Source organism: Salvia hispanica, chromosome 5 (assembly GCF_029641045.1).
Source record: "Salvia hispanica isolate PSC_SH4W2 chromosome 5, Shi_PSC_v1, whole genome shotgun sequence".
Lineage (NCBI taxonomy): Eukaryota > Viridiplantae > Streptophyta > Magnoliopsida > Lamiales > Lamiaceae > Salvia > Salvia hispanica.
The window spans coordinates 33,987,837-34,008,795 of NC_142696.1; the positions used below are offsets into that span (position 1 = coordinate 33,987,837).

The 20,959-nt window shown below is 36.2% G+C and overlaps 2 protein-coding genes across 2 annotated transcripts; one reads left to right on the forward strand and one right to left on the reverse strand.

Moving 5' to 3' along the window:
• Positions 1-3,622: 3,622 nt before the first annotated feature.
• On the reverse strand, positions 3,623-5,370 carry LOC125190997 (1-aminocyclopropane-1-carboxylate synthase 7-like). Its single transcript, XM_048088445.2, has 4 exons — positions 5,140-5,370; positions 4,929-5,048; positions 4,668-4,828; positions 3,623-4,583 (listed from the first exon to the last, which is right to left on the reverse strand). The coding sequence occupies exons 1-4, from the start codon at positions 5,317-5,319 to the stop codon at positions 3,731-3,733; spliced, it is 1,314 nt and encodes a 437-aa protein (XP_047944402.1). The 5' UTR covers positions 5,320-5,370; the 3' UTR covers positions 3,623-3,730.
• Positions 5,371-12,922: 7,552 nt separating this feature from the next.
• On the forward strand, positions 12,923-20,635 carry RECQL3 (DEAD/DEAH box RNA helicase family protein). The gene is made up of 19 exons (XM_089059432.1): positions 12,923-13,059; positions 13,347-13,501; positions 13,665-13,772; positions 13,893-13,900; positions 14,002-14,085; positions 14,374-14,514; positions 14,635-14,669; positions 15,606-15,689; positions 16,020-16,108; positions 16,496-16,648; positions 16,735-16,835; positions 17,905-18,054; positions 18,131-18,223; positions 18,301-18,366; positions 18,477-18,610; positions 18,887-18,984; positions 19,169-19,299; positions 19,825-19,931; positions 20,025-20,635. The coding sequence occupies exons 2-19, from the start codon at positions 13,351-13,353 to the stop codon at positions 20,464-20,466; spliced, it is 2,175 nt and encodes a 724-aa protein (XP_088915558.1). The 5' UTR covers positions 12,923-13,059; positions 13,347-13,350; the 3' UTR covers positions 20,467-20,635.
• The last annotated feature ends 324 nt before the right edge of the window (positions 20,636-20,959 follow it).

Consider the following 20,959-nt stretch of genomic DNA (forward strand, 5'->3'; position numbering starts at 1 on the left):
ATTAACAAAAGTATAAAGAAACTGACTTGATTTGTGGCGACCAATCAATATGCAAGACCTTCATAACAATCACAAACTGACAAAAAAAATATGAATACTCATGTGGTTTATAAAATTGCCAGTGCAACAATCTCATTTAATTAGTTATACTTGCAAATTCTCATCTCTTTTTCCCAATTATAATGCCAATCCATTACAACTTGGCTCATTACGTATATCGACAAAACTACAACTGTATAGCCATGTAGGAAATTATTCTACACAAACATAACTATGACTGTCACTCATCAATTTCAAATGAAGAAAATTAAGCAAATTTTTGGCTAATAATAAATAATAATATTGCAATATTTTTTCGATGTTGTTGTAAAAAAGTGTAGTCAAGGAAATATTTTGAAAAGCCTATTTAATTTGTTATAATTAATAAGTTAAATATCAAAAAATTATAGTCTCCTATTTAATTGGAAAATTTCATCATGTGCACGAGAGGTTATAAGAATTTTAAGTAATAAGTTGCATAATTGCGCATGGAGTAGACGCTACATGATTGGATTCGAGGGATTGCATAATCAGGTGGAGATCAAAACGACTAATCATATATAATTGGTTTATAATTCCTTTTATGACAATCTGTATATATCTCAAGTCCATAATCTGACGCAAACGAGCATTAAAAATAGCTATTTCGAGTTAGTGTCACCTCTGTATTATTTAATTTTATATGTTGTGCACATTTGATGAGATGGGGACATCTGATAAATTTTATGTTGTGCATATCTGATGTGATACTAACGTTAATAAATAGGGTATGTTTATTATTTTGTTTTTATTTTATTTTTTTGATAATAAGAAAGGTTCAGATCATTCAAAAAAGTGGCAAACAGATGAGTTAAAAAGTTAGAACAAACACAAAGCTTTCTCAAAAGCAAAGAACTACCATAAATGATAAAACCAACACACCAAGCACAGCCTAACAACCACAACAAAAACCAAGTCCAAAAGGAACACTCGACAACCAAAACACCGTCAACTAGAAACAATCAATCACAACAAAGATAGATAGTCACAATTCAGCAGGCATACAAGGAACGATTCGGAAGGTCATCTTTGTGTTAACTATCCAATAAGATTTGTCACTTCAGTTGTGTCTTCATCACCATTTTCTAATTTCAGGTAAGTCTTCGCATTCGCATACTTGTCTGAGTGAATATGGAAAATTCGAACACCATCCTTTAATCCAATGAGTCATGCATTGTTTTTATTATATCTAATAGAGTATATAGTTTATTTTTTAGTTGATATTTTCATAACTATTTCTATTGTATTCGTTCATATACTTGAAATACCTACTTATAAAATTAATTTCAAATATCTTTTTGGTACACCATCCATATGGAGTATCAAGGCCAGGGTAATTTACGTTGTCTTGTATGGTGTACATGTGTTGCACATAAATGTGAATTTATCAAGTGCAAATTGAAAATAGTGATTGCGATTCCATGATAAATTTTTAAAAAAAGAAGCAAAACAGTACAAGTTATAGATCGAGTATTTGGCACCAGATTTTCTTAATGCAAACCATCAAATAATAGGCGATTATCACGCTGCATTAAGTGAGTAGATATTGAATAAAATGGACGTTAAGGTTTCAACATATGTACAGCTTGCAAACTGCATGTTCTTTACCTAACAAGTCAAACTAGCTAGTTGTAGAAGCTCACTTTTTGCACCATTTTTTATGATCTTTATAAGAGAAGTTGTTCATCTATTCGATCGCTTAAATATAGTAGTGTGCACAGTATTATATCATTGCACGGTGGGTTCCATTATTGCATTCTCAATGGAAACATGGAGCTACGATAATCTTAATGGCTATGGTTCGATTTGGTCAAATATGCAATTAAACAATCATTAATCAATTCTAGACTAATTAATTTTATTTTGTTATTTAATACTTTCTCTTGGTGCCTGCTACATCCAAGTGGCTGGATTTACCTTCTCAAAAATTGCAATAATTTGTCCTATAATAATATGTGAAATTGAAATGAAATGAAAATTAATGTACAATTGGTAAAATAAAAGAGAATAGTATAAAAGTAATTAAAGTAATATTAGTAAATAATGTTTAATGAGTTGTAATGGAAACTAATAATGCACAATTAGTGGATAGTGTTTAATTTCCTCTCAAATTAATTAAGGTGTTGGAGGTTAGTCTTTCTCACTTTACATCGGCCACACGGAATATCTCTTTTTCCATCTTGTGTCGAAAATCAAAAAGAGTTATGACTAGGCTTCAAAATATTGTTTCTCTCTCTCTCGATTTTATGTGATTAGCTAACTAATACACCTCCGTTCCCCATTTTTAGTCCACTTTGTAGTGGATATGAAATTTTAAAAATGTAAAGAAAAGTTAGTTTAATATGAGCCACTTTTATATTTTAGTTATATAATAAATGATTTAGTGAAATGTGGGGCTACTTACCATTTATGATAAAAAAAAAAAAAAAAAACAACAACAACAACAGTGAAAGTAGACAGTAAATAGAGGGACAGATGAAAATGTCAAAAGTGGACAAAAATGGGGGACCGGAGGAGTAATATTTATGGGCTAATTTTAATAATAAAAAAGTTGTTAATACGATATTATATCTACATTTTTAAAGAGTATATATATAATGTGTTGTACGTGCATCCCACGGGTGATACGTACACTAGTAATCTAAATATTATGTACAAATTATATTTCATTTCAACATCAATATATATATTAGGGATTTTTTTCACAAACGACACTAAACATATTGACCAAGTACTGAATCATGACTTTTGAACCTTCAATAATGACATTCAAGTTCGACCAAGCTCTCATGCTAATTTGGAGGACATGACGTATAGTTGAAACCTCGTTTCACACATGTATGTGTCTTCTTATCTTCGTGATTGTTGGATTATCGTCACGCCTATGCTATAAAATACTATCAAAAGACAATCGTAACCGTCGGGGATTGCCATGAACTCAGTAACATTCAGCTACTCCTCCATCATAACATTAAACATTGTCACCAATTTCTGACAGCTTGCTATAACCAACCTCTGCCATGTGTGGAAAACCTAATGTGAATTAGTTGAAACAATGCTACAAACTGTGTTGACAATCAATAAAGTTCATTTTCATTTCACACCATCGATCAAAGAATTATACTATGTGTCCACATATATACACGTACGCAGACACAAACACACTATGTTGAGTGTGCCTTTATTTCCGAACTTAGTTAAACTACGATAGAGTCAAAAAACATACATACAATAATTAATTCGCTCCAGAAGAAAACTCATGCCACTCATCCTCTTTAGGAAAAACTACTACCTCAAAGGTTCACACTTGATGACAGACTTCTAAAAAATTTGTAATTTAATTTTCATACATTCGGATGCAATGGTCAAAAATTCTAAAGTTGGAGTTATAATTAAATTATTTTATTCGTTTGAAAAAAGAAATCCATATTTTGAACTAGAATCAAACCCTATCCTCTCATCTCCCTCTTATCTTAATCAAGAAGGTTACCTATCAAAATCTCGCAACAAGACTTGAAGAAACAAGATGAGTTTCGCACCAAAATTAATCAAATAAATCTCCATTAATGATACACTACTATGAATAAGATTTACAGTATGTTCTTAAAGAATAAAATATAAATCCAAATTAAACCCCCCCAAAAAAAAGAATCTAAGGTCTTCTCCTCTTCATGAAATCTCCCAATCTTGCGAGCGCAATCTGCAGCGTCTGCTCGCTCATATTCGCAAAGCAAACACGAAACCAGCCGGGATCCGAGCAATGGCAAGACGATCCAGGCGATATATTAAGCTTCACCTCATTCAATATCAGCTTCCACAGCTCCAGCTCCTCCTCTTTAGTCGCCTCCTTCAACAACGAGCTCAAATTCATCCAGCAAAACAGCCCCGCATTCCCATTCAAGCACTCGATCCCGATCTCCCCAAGTCCATCGATGATCATATCGTACCTCTTCTTCAGCCTCCGCCGATTCGTTTCAATGTAATTTTGAGTGAATTCGACGTCGGAGAGCATGGTGGCGAGGAGCTGCTGCGTCTGCGACGAGATCAGCGTGAAGCTCGACATCCTCCGCGCCGTCGTCAAAACGTCGTCGTTGTAGGAGTAGATTGTTCCAACCCTAAATCCGGGGAGCCCTAAGTCCTTGGAGAGGCTGTACACAATGTGGACTCTCTCCGAGTCCCGGTAGCCCCGGGATTCGAGAACCTCGGCCACGCTGACGAATTCGTCGGGGGAGAAGGCGGAGCCGGAGTAGATCTCGTCGGAGACGAGGTGGATGTTCCTGCGCACTGCGAAATCGAGGATCTGCTCGAGCGCGGGGCGCTTGATGGTGGCGCCGAGGGGGTTTGACGGATTGGTGATCAGAAGGCCTCTCACGGTTATGTTGTTGGCTTCAGCCTCCTCGTATGCGGCGTCGAGAGCTGCCGGTGTGATTTCGAAGTTGTTCGAGCTGTCGCAGTGGACGGGGACGATCTTCACGCCGGTGCGCCATCTCAAGTCTCTGTCAAACCTAAATCCCCAAATTCGAATTTAGTTTAGAATTGATCAAATTGATTATGGAGAGATGTTGAAATTGATTGCTGAGTTGTCTTACCCTGGATAGTAAGGGGTGGGGACGAGCAAGGCGTCGCCGGGGTTGGCGATGATGAAGGTGAGGAGCTCGTTGGCAGCGGTGGCGCCGGCGGTGATCACCACTCTCTCAGGGTTGAATTTCGCCCTACCGCCTCTGATTTGTTCCATGAAACTCGCCATTGCCTGAAATTGTTTGTACATCCAGCATCAGTGTTTGTACTTTTTTTTTCTCTCATGCAATACTCAATATTGTAAATATAATTAAGATGATTTAATTAATTACCTTTCTGAAACAAAGCAGGCCGTGATAATCTTGAAACAGTGCGTTCTCTCTAAAGCTAGAGGTGCTAATCCCATTGTTTGAATTTTGGTCCAAGTATTGTTCTAGCAAATCAAATGAAACCTGCATATAATGAAAAAAAAATATTAAATACTATTACTATAAGAGAAGAAGCAATGAAGGAAGAAAATGAGGAGATAGCTAATTTAATTACCTGATTTTCAGCTAAGCCCATTTGAATGACGCCGGAGGGGTTGCATGTCTCGTGATAAGGGTCTTCGTCGTAGGCTTTCCAGCCGGCGAAATACGGCGAATCTTCGCCGTGTGTTTCCGACATGGCGACTTTCGAGAGACGGACGGAGGGCTTCTTCTCAATCTCAATCTCAATCGCCATTTTTGGATCGAGATTAGTAGCTTAAAAGCTTTGAGAAGTGAGACTATGGAATAGTTTGATTTTGAGTTGTTGAGTGAGGATGTGTTTGTCAAACTTGGGCTATTTATATAGCGAGATGAAAAGGGGGGAAATTAAATAAATAAAGACAATGATTGATTTTATGAAGTAAGCAAGATCAATGCTCGCATATATTATAAAAAAGAATTAAATTCACTGGCGACAACTGTTTGGGTTGTGCAATCTTTTCCGAGGCTGCGACCTATATATATCATAATCTCCACGAGATCCCACTGCAAATATGGTGGTTGAGTGAGGGTAGTTTATATTATTATATCATTCCCTCATTTTTATAATTAACCAGTATAAGAGGCGTATCAAGTTTTCATTAAAAAACTTACATACTTTTATGTTAGTTGTAGTTTAATACAAAGTCTTAATTATATTTGTGAAATCTTATTATTTTTCTTAGGCTGCATTAGGGGGTGGATCGTTGAACCGATTTAGAAGCTAATTGTATACTTATTGCACTACCTAGCAAGGTAATCACTAATTAGTGAGTAGAGCCTAGCTAGAATACAATACATATCAACTTATAATAGAATGGAGTATAAAATAAGGTGGATCTCTAGAACACAAAATTTCAATTAGAAATTAGGAAGTATGATAATAGAAATCCGAAATAAATTAGGAGATTATAGATGTTTAAAATAAAAAATCATAGTAATATATTTAAATTGATAATACGGTCTAAAATGATGTCGTTTGATTTAATAACCTCCGGCGTTTCCACATAGACAATTCTACCTACCAATGCCATATCAGTTTCAATTCATCGGAAATAGTCAGGTCGAGTTAGAAATTGCACATTTTCTAAAATTTTGTACTAGCATTTAGGATAATTTTGAAAGTTCAGGAAAATACTAGATTTCGACCAAACTTTGTGATTTTAGGCTATTACTCCATTGGAAAAACATAAGACAGCTTGTAAATCAGTAGCACAGCTCATGATGTTAGTACATTCGTGTGTAGTAATGACGAGTAGTTGCACATTAAATCTATATGATTGTTTCTGTTGCTGATATTGTGCAGCGGCGATATGTGGGTTGTGGCCTAGGGGGATATGTAGCTTCTTAAAACTTTTTTTTTTTTTTTCTTTCTGTCCATTTCGTTATTGCCCCATATTTGTAGTAGTAATTGATTGTATTATTATAAATTATAATGTCGTCCTTAATCAGTTTTAATAAAATCATAAAGTAATTTTTAAGTCATTTTATAATAAAACTTTATGAGTCGTAAATAGAAGTTCTAGCTAGTCTTCGAATCATAGCATATAATATTAGCTTTTTTAGAAGCTCGAAGAAATTTTCGAATTCTATTTGGTGGGTGTCCTTTTCGTTTGTTCAACTGATAACAACTTTTGAAATCCAAGCACATTAATTATCATTGAATTTAGCGTGAATAAAATTAAAACACTAGCTTGAGATGTAATTAGATGAAATGCACATCGCCATCTCAAACTGAATATTCATCTCCAAATTCTAAACAATTAAAAGTACTTTTCACATGTTGAGTAAGCAACTGATTAATTTGAGCAACGAAATCAAACCACATCAATATGACACAATTAAGATATAGGTCTGGTTCAGTCAAACCAATTTATTTTTCTTTGACTACAAATTTCCAGTATTAATCCCTTGTTACTCGTCGGTTTAATCCTTGAAGTCATTCAGCTTCATATCATGCTACATCTAAACATATGAGGTTTTCGGCCTATTTTGTCGGACTAGCTAATTGTGTTGAATTTTTTGTACTATATTTCCATCCCGACTCTTTAATTTTGATTATTCGCATAAACTAATGATGGTAATATGAACAGAAATATTTTAGTTAGCTATGGCTGCTTCCAAACTTAGGAAACAAAAAATAAATAAAAGATTATAGAAAAAAAGAATTGGTTTTATTGGGTAGTGCCGTGTGTAAAGTCAAGTCAAGTGTAATTAAGCTTCTATAAGAGTGTAATTAGGTGGAATTAACACTAAGTAGTGGAAGACATATAACGACAAATACGACTATGTTATAATGTTGAAGAATCAAAATGCTAATTTAATGAGCTAAATCTTAAGAAGAATCATTTACAATCTTTTACTCTCAACAAAATTAAGTTGTTGTTCTTAGTATCTGTGATGATGTCAACAAATTAAGAATAGCATCTTTTAGCTTCTCTTGTCTGAAAACAATTTCATATTTTTATCTTCATCTACTTCAGCAAAATATATACTACTAGCTCATAACAATATTTGAACACAATCGTTGACGTTTTTGTGAATCATAGATATCGAAATTAAATAATTGGTGATGCACCCAAAATTAAACTTGCGGATAGACATCTAGTTTAAAGATTAATGCACAATTTTTGTATATGTTTAAGTAATTAGAATTCAGTTTGTATCCCAAAAGGATAACATGGAAATCTTGGGGTGCAGACAACCTACCACTGGGCGGCTTGCATGAAGATTAATTAAATTCAAATATTCCATGGTAAGATCTATATATATGGAAACATTGTAGAATATTTGGTAGATAAGAGTTTCATGGCTCCGACATGATTTACATGTACAAATATCCATGGATTTTATTCCTTCTCCTAATGCTAATGTTAACTTAGTCGAGCTTCGAATCACTCGATTCTATCTCCCTAGATTTTGTTCTCTCAAAAAGTTCAAAAATATTAATTAAATGAAAAGGACGAGATGTTGTTTCGAATACTATTATGGTTTTAATTCGAAGCATTCAAATGTAATAGTGATACTCTAGTATATATATGTTCGGGATTTCTTTCGACTAGATGCAATTATATATAATGTTTTGGAAGAAATACTAATCGTATAACAATTGGCTCGACAAAAGGTAATCTTAGGACTCGTTCACTATCATGGATATAGCAAGAATAGAGCCCAATTCTTAGGATATTATGATGTTCACCTTTTTTTGATAAAAATAAAATGCTCAAACCATGAGTGGTGAGCACAAGTTCGCAAGGCGGCAAAATCAAGTACAAAAACCATTCCAGCTATCAAACTGCCTTAGAGCTTAAACGCTACCAAACCCTAATAAAATTATTACACTAATGTAAAAGAACATTGGAGAAAGCCAACAAAAAACAAAAACAGCCCAAAAGAAAAAAACCATATACAAAGGCCTTCAACTACACAGCTTCATTTCCAATAGCCCTAGAATAAAGCCAAAGCCCTCACTGTTGAAACTTGGGCTATTAGAGTGTCTACAGTAAGATGGAACAGCAACGCCACAGCCATAAAAAAATTTGTCTGCCCAGTCAGCACAGCCACAAAAAACTTGTCTAGCCACAATGATAGGCACGGCACAGCCACAAATCACATTATTTTATCAATTATTGGTATATCTTAATTGGACTAGAATAAAATTAATTAGACAAAACTAATTAGAAAAAAAAACATAATATATTTTAAAAAATAAAGCCAAATCTTTGTTGTATTATAAATATTAGAAAATTATACAATGAAAATTATCTAAAAACACTTAAAAAAACATTGGCGCCGCTCACCCAGAGGCATCCTCGGAATCCACCGCTTCATCTCCTTCCCTAGCAGCCTCCATTCCCATCTCCATCTGCCACTCCGTGGAATTGTAGTGTGGATGTGGACGTGTGAAGTAAAAAATGAGAGGAATAAGTTGTATTTATTGAAATAAATTAAGAAAAAAAATTGGAAATCCGTCTTCGTGGCTGCGTCGTGAGGACCGCCGCCTCCGCCACGTTCCCGGCCGTTCCACCACCGCCGCGGCTCCCCCTAGCTTACAATAGGGCACCGCGGAGGGGTGCTGCAGAGGGGCGCCTCGGCGCTCTACTGTGGATACTCTTATACTTGGGTATGGCCGACATATATGTGACCAAATCCGTGTGTTTGGTTAGCAAGAATTGATGACAGATTTGCATTTCTGCTGCATTTTTTCATTATGAAAGGTTACAAAATTAATGATTTATACTAGTGTAGCATGACGCAAGTAAAAGTAAGGATCGTATGAAGTTTAACAGCTGGTTAAATTAATTCCGAACACCCATGATTATTTTGCTCTCTTATTACCTCCATTGATTCATCAGCATCTCCATTTTAGCCTCTTCATCTGACTTGACAATGAATGGCTCTTACAAGTTACAAATAGTCAAATACTACTAATATTCCTTTGTAACTTGTTTCTCCTCCAATGTCTCTAGGAGCACTCCCAATGCTCTCCCTAAAAACTCCCTTATTTCTCCCTAACTCCTGTCACATCAGCGCCACATCAGCACCAAAATTTATCCCCAGTTTTTAGCCAATTTTTAGCCAACTGCTTCAATGGCTTCTCCTTTATTTCTCCCTTATTTCTCCCTAACTCAACATTTCATTTTTACATCATTATTTTTAATATTATTTAATTTTCCCTACAAATGTGTTTAATAAATAGATTTATAATGAACAATTCATCGTTGTATTAATCATTGGAAAATATAATACAACGAGAAAAAAAAAACTACAAATAAAAAACCATAAAAAACAAAGATTTAAAAAACTAAGAGGGAGGGGCGTCCGGCGGGAGGCCCAGCAGGATCTTCATATTTTGGATGGTCGACCAGAGGGACTGCTTCTCTTCTGGGGTTCCGCCGCCGGTGAAGTACATCGTGTACAGCTGCGTCAGATTGGCGACATTGGCAAAGAGCGTGGCTTGTTGTATGAACTGGGGTTCCGACTGGGCATCCGACGATGCGCCCTTCCCCTTCCGCCTCCCATTCGCCTTCTTCGCTCCCACAGGGCGCTCGTGCGGACCATCCCCAGTCAAGTCGATGGGGGTCGCGCTTCCCTCACTCTCCGCACCGCTAAGTCGCGAGCGCACCGATTTCCCGTGCAGCGCGCTGTGCATCCCCGTCCGGAATTTGGGGAGATCCTTCAGCCTATCATAGATGCTCCAATACTTGAAGCCCTTCGATAAGAACTGGCCATTATACCTCTGCATGGCCTCATCTCGGACCATGTGCTCGTTCTGGCCACTCGTCATGTTCGTCATCAAGTTAGAGTATATACCGTTGAAGTGGCCGCAATCCCTCATGAGGCGCTCCCAATGCCGGCGGATCGCCTCGCTGCCATAGTCCTTCATCGAGGCAGTCTTGTTGCTCGTGTACTTCTCCGCAACCCGCTCCCAGAACACGAGCTCAGTCTGGTAGTTGCTGCGCTCCGAGTCTTGCGTCGTGTCCGCCCAGCAGTTGGCTATAAGCTCGGACTCTTCCAGACTGTAAGTAGTCCTTACCCGCTTCGGCTTCTCATCGGAAGCCATATCAGTCGCAGCCGTCGACGCCGGCGCCGGCGCCTTCCCCTTCCTGCTCCTGGAAGGTGGCTCGGCGGGCGTTTCTTCCACCTCGTAGTCGTCCGTGCTGAGTGTCGAATCCTTTGTGTACGTCGCGTCCTGAGATCCTTCGTCGTCTGGGGTGGATCCAGGGGTGTCGAACAACGATGTGACTATCTGGGGGCGATACACATCGTCGGCTGGAGAGGGCATGCTGAGGGCAGACTGGAAGTACGGAGAAAGTCTGCGCACCGGAGGAGTCTGCAATGGGGACGGACCCGCATATGGATATTGGCCGGGAGGAGAACCCATCGACAACAACGAGTTCACCACTGCTGATTTGCTTCATCAGTGGGAAATTGCGTACTCGGCTCTTTGTCCTTACCTTTTCGGGAATTTTTCCTACTTGAACTCATAATTTTGAAGATTGAAGATTGAGATAATGTGATTGAAAAATTGAGAGAGAGAATGAAGATTGTGTATGATGAATGGAGGAGGAGGAATTATATATAGTGTAGGAGTTTTATCCGTTGGTTGCATAATAAAAAATAAAAAAAAAAAAAAAAAATTATCGCCGAAAATCGCCGAATCGCGCCTACAGTGGGCGCCGATGATTCGGCGATAAATCGGGAGTTGGCGATGAATCGATAGAATTAACGCCGATTTATCGCCGAATTCACTCCAACGCCCGACGAAAATTCGGCGATTTTCGGCAATTTTTCGCTGACTAAAAACGCCTAACCATTGGGAGTGCCCTAAGTTGAGATGAGAAGAACTTTATAAAACCTTGATGAAAAACACTATCATTGAGGATCACTTTACCGTTGGAAGACATAAGAAGGATAAGTGTGCACAATGAGGATTTAAAGTTGACTTGCAAGATATTTTGAAATATCTGATAACACAAGAAATATCAAGATTAACATACATATTTTTCTTATTCCTGAGGTTTTTATATTTATAATATATAAATATATGTTATCTCCGTCCTTTAAAAATGGTATTTTTTTTTCCATTTTGGTTAGTCTTACAAAATAAGTCTATTTCTATCTTGGGTAATTTTTTTTCTCTTATGAGTTGAGTCTCATTCTCCGCTAACAATACTTAATCATTTTTTCTTTCTATATCTCATATTTTATCAATTTCACATTAAAAATTTAAAATTCATGTCATCCCTAAAATCCCTATTTTTTTCATTTTGACCTGTCTTACAAAATAAGTCTATTTCTATTTTAGATATAAAAAAATTTATCTTATGAGGTGAGCTTCATTCTCCACTAAAAGCATCCACAATAGGGACGAATGTCCCGGCAGACACCCCAAAAACACATCTTGCTACGTCATAAGGACATCCCACAGCACTTCCACGTCATAAGGACATCCCACTGCACAATAGCGGACATCCCCAAGGACATCCCGGCGGACAAGAACAATAATAAAAATTCACAAATATGCAATTTACGGAATTAAAATTTCTACACAAATACGGGGAAAATGCAACCGTTTTATTTAAAAAAAAACATACATAATTAATTAAAAGAAATTCAAAAATCGGAACGTCCGCCGGGACGTCCGTCGTGTCACCGCAATAGCAGACGTCACGGCGGACGTCCGCGCACAGCCGCGACTACCTCTCGTCCGTCGGGGACGTCCGCATCCGTCTCAAACGTCTCAATAGCGGACGACCGGCACGCCGGTCCGACGTCCGTCGGGTATCCGCTATTGCGGAGCGGATGCTCTAACAATACTCAATCATTTTTTCTTTCTATATCTCTCCTATTTTATTAATTTCACATTAAAATTTTAAATTTCATGTCGTCTCCAAAGTATCTATTTTCCTAAAATGATTTTAAAAAAAAGAAAAAACACAATTACAATGGAATGGAGGAAGTATTTCCTCCGCCCCTAAAAAGTATGAACTATTTCCTATTTAGTTAGTCCCTGAAAAGTAGAATTATTTCTTTTTTAGTCCGTCCTGAAAAGTATGAACTTTGTAATTTTGGAAACTTCTTTCTCTCTAATAAGGTAGAACTTATTCTCTACTAAGTACTAATAATGAATAAAAACTTTTTCTTTGTATTTCTTTATTACTTTTCCAGTTATGCATTAAAATTCATGTCGAATCAAATGTTGGGGAAGGGGGTATGATACGAACATAGTGCAATAAATATTAACATGCAAAATTAAAATGAAACACAAATTTTAAAACATGTTATATTTTGAATTCATTTATCTGGAGTTTTAAAAAAATTAAAAAACTAATGCGCATGTGTAGAGAAGGATTTCCCTATGTTGCTCTTTCTCTCCTCGTCTCTCCGAATTTCCAATACAGTTCCCTGCACAAGCTTTTCTCCAAGAACCACGACACAATACACTTCTTTTCAGGTTTTATTCTTCCCAATCTTCAATCACTCTCTCAATCGCTATTTTTGATTTCCTTTTACCATTAATTTAGGTCTCATGGTGTGTATCTCGAGTTGGAGTATCACTTCTGATAATTAAACAGCGAAAATTCACCCCTGAAACTGTTAGGTTTATGACCAATAATTAGAAAATAATCTTCAAATGATGCTTTACATTATACTAGAATTAATTAACGTCGATTACATTTAGAATCACTGTGGTTCCATTAAGAATTTAAAGCATGATGGAAATTTTCGTTTTTGATGCAGGAAAATGAGTAAATCAGCATTGCCCCTGCAATGCGTGCGTGGGTCGGAGAAGCAGGTGATCAAGAAGGAAGCTTTGGTGAAGCTTCTGCGGTGGCATTTTGGTCATTCTGATTTCCGAGGGAATCAGTTGGAAGCCATTCAAGCTGTTCTATCAGGTCCCTATATTTAGGCATATCTTAAATTCCACATATGTATAATGTACTATGCATGTATGTTTTCTGATGGACCTCTGTTTGGGGATATGTTCAGTGTTTTTACTGTTAATGCAGAATGCCAAGCTCACTTTGTAATTGTACTATACCGTCGCCTATGCTGCAGGTAGAGATTGTTTTTGTCTGATGCCGACTGGTGGAGGAAAGTCACTTTGTTATCAGATCCCTGCCCTTGCAAAGCCAGGGATTGTGCTCGTTGTTAGTCCTTTGATAGGTAAATATGACCTGTATTTGTTTATTTCTGATATACTATGAAAATTATGCTGCACATGTTCTGCTTTTGTAAATTTCAGGACATTTGATGGCAGTTACTACATTTTCTTTTTATTGTCAGCCCTTATGGTGAGTAGACTTCATCTTTATATCTTATTGTTTTTTGAAATATTCTTCTAATGCAATTCTTTTGGTTTCGTTGTTCAATAAAACATTTTTTTGTCCCTCAGGAGAATCAAGTAATGGCTCTGAAAGAAAAAGGGGTTGCTGTTGAATATCTCTCTTCAACTCAGACTGTCAAAGTCAAGAATAAGGTATTAAAACCATCTTGTTTAAGTAGTACTGGGAGTGAAGTAGGTAGGTTTCATTTGTCAATAGTTTTTGTTGTATTTCTCTTGAAGTATCTTTTGAAGGATCAAGCAAAATTTAGTTGCTTGGTTAATATTTTATAATCACGCCACAGATAAACCATTATATTGTGAAAAGTAGTTGTTACTTGGTGGTGAACTTCATTGTTTACTGTGAAAGAGGATTATGAACATTTTCTAGTTTCTACAAGTTCATTTTCCATCTTGTTGATATTGTCTATTATTGATGTGCAGATCTATGAAAACCTTGAATCTGGAAAGCCATCTTTGCAACTATTGTATGTTACACCAGAACTGATTGCCACATCAGGATTTATGTCAAAGCTGATGAAGATTCATGGCAGAGGATTGCTAAATCTTATAGCAATTGATGAGGTCTGAAATCACACAACCCTTTGAGCATCTCATACAAATGCTTCTAAAGTAAACACATAAGTTTATCTTTTTGTAATTAATAAAGAAAATGATTTTACTTACATGTTCAATTATTGTTAGGCACATTGCGTATCAACATGGGGCCATGATTTCAGGTTACTTTTCAAACTTCAACTTGTATCTCCTACTCAGCTCTTTTATTGAAGCACCCTTTCTTGTGATTTATCCACCATTAATATGTAGGGCTGAGCATGAGTTAAGCTGAGCTGTTCAGCTTGTTTAAGTTTTGGCTTGAGCTCAATTCAAGCTTGAATTTAGTTCATTCAAACTAATTTCTAAACATTTAATCACACAATTTCCTTTAGCTTGATTCATAGATGCTTTGTCTATCTTCTTAAATAAGCCTACTTTGAGATTGGTTTCTGAAGCTCATAAACAAGTTTGAGATTGAGCTATATAATCATATGAAATGTGACACCCAATTTAAATGTATAAAATGGGTAACAATGAACTAACTAACCACTGAGCCAATTACTCTTTTTGTCAAGATACAAATTGATCTTCTAATTAGTTTTCCTCTTTATATTTCTTGGTTTGTGGAGAGACAAATAGCTTAAAACAGGTTAGTTCATGTGTTTTCCCCTTGGTTCTAGGCTCAGTAAACTCAACTTTCCGTTCTACAACATCCATTTTAAAAGTCAATGAATTGTTTTAATTATTACGTTTTTCTTTAAACCCTTCTAATTTTAGATATTTCGTAATATGTTTCCACTTAGAGTCATGACATTAAGTTCATAGTTCAGGTTATGCATTCAAGGTCTTTGAAATGCAGGTAACTAGTGTACAAAGGTCCTCCATATATAATTATACATACTGCTTCTGTACCTCAACTTGTCTATATAAAATCATTTTCATTTTTATAATTAATTAAAAAGTTCATATGTGCTTCTGACTGTCATCAATATGACCTTGATGTATTTAGACGCATAGTAGTCTCCTCCCCTCTCCTAAATTATTTTATCTTTATGCATGCATTCATGTTTATTTTATCTTTATGCATGCATGCATGGTTCTGGTGTTGACTTATCCAGGCCAAGCTACAGAAAGCTTTCTTCTCTGAGGAATAATTTGCCAGGCATACCAGTTCTAGCATTGACAGCAACAGCTGTTCCCAAGTGAGTTGCAATCGAACATTCTTTGAGTGGAAACAGGAAGTTTTTTCTATTAAGATTACTAATGCTTTGTAATCATTTTAAATGATTTCAGATAACCAAGCTGCTATAATTTGTTCTCAGATACTATTCGTACTTGTTCATTAAGTTTTTCGGATACTTAATGAAAACTAGAATCTCTGCCTTTTTAGTCACATTATATATATATATATATATATATATATATATATATATATATATATCTATGGAGTTTACCTTTCTTGTCTTATTTGAAGATATATTTTCATAAGAAGCAAAGGCGGAACCTTTATAGCAGATTTGGTACTTCTGCAGGGTTCAGGAGGACGTGATAAAGTCCTTGTCTTTGCAAAAACCTCTTGTTCTGAAGTCATCATTCAATCGTCCAAATATTTATTATGAAGGTTTGCTCCCTGTAGCTTGATTTTATATGCTGACCTTACCTCTATCTTGATTCTTCTATCATCGCCTAACAATTCCATATAACTTCTTTGTTCGGAGGGGATTTACATAGATATATATTATATATATAATACTCTATAACAATAGGGTATAACAAATGCTCATATGCACATCATTTAGTCAAATATCCAATCCAATGACTCAATTTTCTTTTGGAATAACAAAATCCAGAATCTTGCAAAAGTAGTCACATGATGTTAATTATTAATTGTGATTCCATATGATAAAAGCTAGTTTTGGATGGTGGTGCTTCTAAACCTGATTATTAACTGCCTAGATCTTGAAAGTAAGAATTATGTCAACTCTGACACTCATTTTTTATCATGCAGTTCGCTATAAAGATCTGATGGATGATCCATATTCTGATATTTGCAATTATCTGAAATCATGTGGAAATGTATGTGCAATTGTTTATTGTCTTGAGCGCACAGCTTGTGATGATCTGGCACTCCACCTATCTGCACAAGGAATTCCTTGTTCTGGTATTGGAACTGTTTTCTTAACTTGTTCTTGAAGTATCACTTACGCAGGATTTTCCCAAATGAATTTCTTTATCCTCCACTTCCAGCATATCACGCAGGATTGAACAGTAATGTCCGGAGTTCTGTCTTGGATGACTGGATCTCCTCTAGAACACAAGTAGTTGTGGCTACTGTAGCTTTTGGGTATGCTCTGCTCACTTTCTTTCTACCCTTTTTTTTTACCTTTTATATGTGTGTATTTGGTTTCCTTTCAAAGTTATTTGTTATTTACCATTTTACTGTTATTTACTCTCTCCTTCCCACTAATAATGACTCAAAACTTTTGGGCTCATTTATTTAGGAGAGTTAAAAGTAGTGAAAAGGTCTGCGAGTAATATATGTTATTTAAAGTTGTATGTCTAATAAAGGTGTTTTAAGAAGGAAACAAGCCATTATCAATAAGACAGCTCAAAAAGGAAACCAAGCCATTTTTAGTGGGGCAGAGGGAGATTTCATGGCTTTAAGGAGAAAATTACTTGGTGCTCGATTTTACTCAAGAAAGCACATAGTATGCAATACTCTTGATCATTAATTGTTGGAAATATATGGCATAAGTGGTACCTGATACCTATAAGCCTAGATCAGATATGTGATAACTGGCTACATTCTAAATTTGTTTTAGGGACCAGTGAATAATAATCCACACCAATATTATGATTTGAGAGACCAAAATAGCCCCTTCAGTTGCTGATAATTGACTAGTCTCTTAATTTTGTACATTCACTTTATCAATTACATTGATCAGGATAAAATATTAGTAAGACTGCATAATATGGAATGACTGTGGTGCTGATATGAGAAATTATGTTATCTCCATATTTTGTTTTAGTGCCTGGAAGAATGCCTTAGCAAGAACTTTATGACTCGTTTTATTCCACCTATTGGCTTATATTTCCTCTTGAACATGTTCTTTAAGTTTGAAAAAAAAATTGCATGCTCCTTCGTGGAATTGTATTTCAGGCTTGTGCAGTGTTTTGTGTCTTAACATGCATAGTGCACACTGCAGCTAACTTCAGGCTCTTTTTAACTTTGTTATTCTTTTGGTGACGAAATCCTCTCCTGGAGATATCCTGTTACATTCACAGTTTTTGAGGCAGTGATTTTGCTGCAGGATGGTAAGTACAATCGTAAGAAAGTGCATAGAATAAAATGCAGATTGTTTAGCTAATGGAGACTAAGAAGATTCCTACACTGAGGCATTTGTATAACAATTTCAGGGTATTGATAGGAAGGATGTCAGAGTTGTTTGCCATTTTAATATCCCCAAGTCTATGGAAGCATTCTACCAAGAGTCAGGTCGAGCTGGTCGTGACCAACTGCCTTCTCGAAGTCTGTTGTATTTTGGAGTTGATGATCGTAGAAAAATGGTTGACTACCTTCCTTGGAAGTCACTTATGTTATCAAGTATAAGCTGGTTTTTTTCTGAACTGAAACACATCGCAGGAATTCATCCTGAGTAAGGCTGCAAACAAGAAATCACATTCTTCAAGCATGGATGAGGGTTCAACAAAGAACTCCTTAGCTGAGTTCCAGAAAGTAAATATCTGCATTCATCTGGAATAAGATTTGTCTCTCTTTTTTTATTAGTTGAGCCTTGGTCTGTGCTACATTAGATGATTGAATACTGTGAGGAGGCAGGCTGCCGGAGAAAAAAGATCCTTGAAAGTTTTGGGGAAGAGGTACTTGACACCAGACTGTTAAATACTCCTTACTATTTTATTTTGGCTTGTGTAAAACTGAATCAAATGATACATATTGACAAGATACAACTGTCTTTCTTTTGAAGCAGGTAACGGCATCATTATGTGGGAAAACTTGTGACTCATGCAAACACCCTGATATGGTTTCAAAGTATTTGGAGGAGCTTACAAGTACTGCTGCTTTTCAATATAAAAGGGGGTCATCAAGAATATACATAACCAGGTCACTATTTGGTTATTCCTTATTTGTATCACCGCGCGTGTTTTTCACCTGTTTGTTGTGTTGTTGCCATTGCTTACTAGATTTTTCTAATATCATCCAGTTCAAGCTCAACACATACTATATTATTTACCATTGTTAGAAAAAAGTGTGGACTTGTTTATCGGTAGACATAAGTCAAAATCTAAAGCTATGGTTTCTGTATTTATTTGATAATCATCTGTAACTTGCAATTTTAATCTGTTCACTTGTTCTGATTTATTTAGTATCATCATGCAGTGCTTCAGAGACCTATGGTGATGAACAATTGTCAGAATTCTGGAATCGAAATGATGAAGCTAGTGGATCTGAGGAAGAAGATATTTCTGATTCTGATGGTATATCTAAATCATGTCCAACATATACGAGTGCTTCATAGTAAAAATATTCAATTCCATGGTGCAGCAGAATTGGTGGTTCTCTCTGATATTTAACCTTATTTATAGGAGTATAATAGGTTTATATTTTCTTATGAATGCTAAGCATCCTTTCTTTTCGCGAACCTCCTATATCTGTCTTCAGATGCCACAGAAATTGCAAAAAGTGTAGCAAATTTAGGAAAATCATCCAAATGGAAACTAGACGAAAGATTGGAGTCATTAGAGCGTGCGGAAGAGAATTATTATCGGAATAAAGATAACCAAGACAAACAGGTTAATACTGACTCTTTCCCCACTTAATCATAGTTGCTTCATCAGTTTTACAGGTTAAACTAGAAGGTTAGTCATGTGACTCATGTCTAGTACAAATGGTAAAAGTGATGCAAGCAGATCCAGAATAAAATTATCGATTAGGAGTGATGATATTACTATTTATCTTATGTGTTGATCATAATAAAGATTAAAGACATACCATTTGAAGCTATATTACTTGTATATGGCAAGAGGTTTATGCCTTTTCTGTTCCAGGTTCTGGGTAATGGTAGGGCTTTAAGAAACATTTTAAACACGGTTTATTAAATTGTGTCTCCGACATCTTATTGAGTCTGGATTCTGTATGTCATTGGAGAATGAAGGTAGGTTCATTCTCCTTTTTGTTGATTATTGTGTTCAGACATAAGATGCAAGACCTTCATAATATTTTTTTGAGCCCGTTGTACTCGGATCCATCTGCATTCTGCTTGTTTTTTTTCACTCAAATGTTTCAGTTGTTACTAATCTTACTTTTCATATTGGTAGGCCAATAAGATCGACAAGAAATTCATATCCGCGACGCTTAGAAATTCTGGAAAGCAGAGGTTACTAACTGCAATGAAGCAAAATCAGCATCTTTCCAGCACTTTACAGTAGGCTTCCCTACTTACTTGCTTTTATGTGAATTTCTTGAGTAGCTTTTATTCGCTAGCATATGTTTGTTCCATTTGATGAAAAATTCTCAGGATGGACTTTGTGACATCTGCGGAGACACTTGAGATTGAATGTTACCGGAAATACGGGAGAAGTGGGAAGTCAATTTATTTATCCCAGATGGCAAGTACCGCAAGATGGCTGTCAGCAGCGGTCCCTGATGAACTAACACAAAGACTTGGTACCACTCCTAGCATGTCAACAGAGGCAGATAAACCCGAAGCAGATCGCTCTTTATCACCATCAGTGCCATTCATTGCAGCAATCACACCAGTCCATGAAGAGAATGGGAGTGGCAGTGGTGCTACCATTGAATCAAACTCTGCTGTCCTCGAGCATACATTGGCACCACCAATTCTGTCATTCTCAGAATTTATAAACAGGAGAAAAGTGATGGATAAGCAGGTTTCGACATCTAAAAGAGAGTCCAAGGATGGAGGTAGCCAAGGTATGGAGAAGAAAGCTAAGTGCTAGGCTCTTAACTGGAACTTCAAATTTTGCAGCGCTGACACTCTCTCATTGAACGCATTGTTACTGATTTGTTTAGCATCTAGATTGTTATGTAGTAATCTCTATAAATACCGAGCTATCTTGTAGTACTGTTTTTCATCATGATTAAATGCATAACAATGTTACATAAGCATTAGCTTGTTCTTCATCTATAGCTTCCGTGACTGTTATTATATTTTTCGTATTAATTAAAAGATCTTTATATATCTAAAAATATGTGGATTTGTTGTTGCGTATTTCCTCATCCTCTTACAGATGGGATTAATTTAAAGACTTAAAACAATAGGATAGAAAATTAATTTACAAGAGAATTTGATGAGGTTATTTATATGTAGCTTGGGTACGACTTTCGACTTGCTAGGTCCGTACATGGCAAATATCCTTTTAACTAAATTAATTAACACCTAATTTCACAAAGAGTACGACTTAATCACATTGCCAATTTCACTCGCATCTC

Excerpts from the sequence above, each read along its gene's own strand:
- LOC125190997 (XM_048088445.2), bottom strand. The coding sequence starts at position 5,319 with ATGGCGATTGAGATTGAGATTGAGAAGAAGCCCTCCGTCCGTCTCTCG. Across the intron at positions 5,049-5,139 it reads TGGGCTTAGCTGAAAATCAG|GTTTCATTTGATTTGCTAGA; the intron begins GTAATTAAATTA and ends CATTATATGCAG. Across the intron at positions 4,829-4,928 it reads GCCTGCTTTGTTTCAGAAAG|GCAATGGCGAGTTTCATGGA; the intron begins GTAATTAATTAA and ends AAACAATTTCAG.
- RECQL3 (XM_089059432.1), top strand. The coding sequence starts at position 13,351 with ATGAGTAAATCAGCATTGCCCCTGCAATGCGTGCGTGGGTCGGAGAAG. Across the intron at positions 16,836-17,904 it reads CTACTGTAGCTTTTGGGTAT|GGTATTGATAGGAAGGATGT; the intron begins GCTCTGCTCACT and ends TAACAATTTCAG. Across the intron at positions 19,932-20,024 it reads CATCTTTCCAGCACTTTACA|GATGGACTTTGTGACATCTG; the intron begins GTAGGCTTCCCT and ends AAAAATTCTCAG.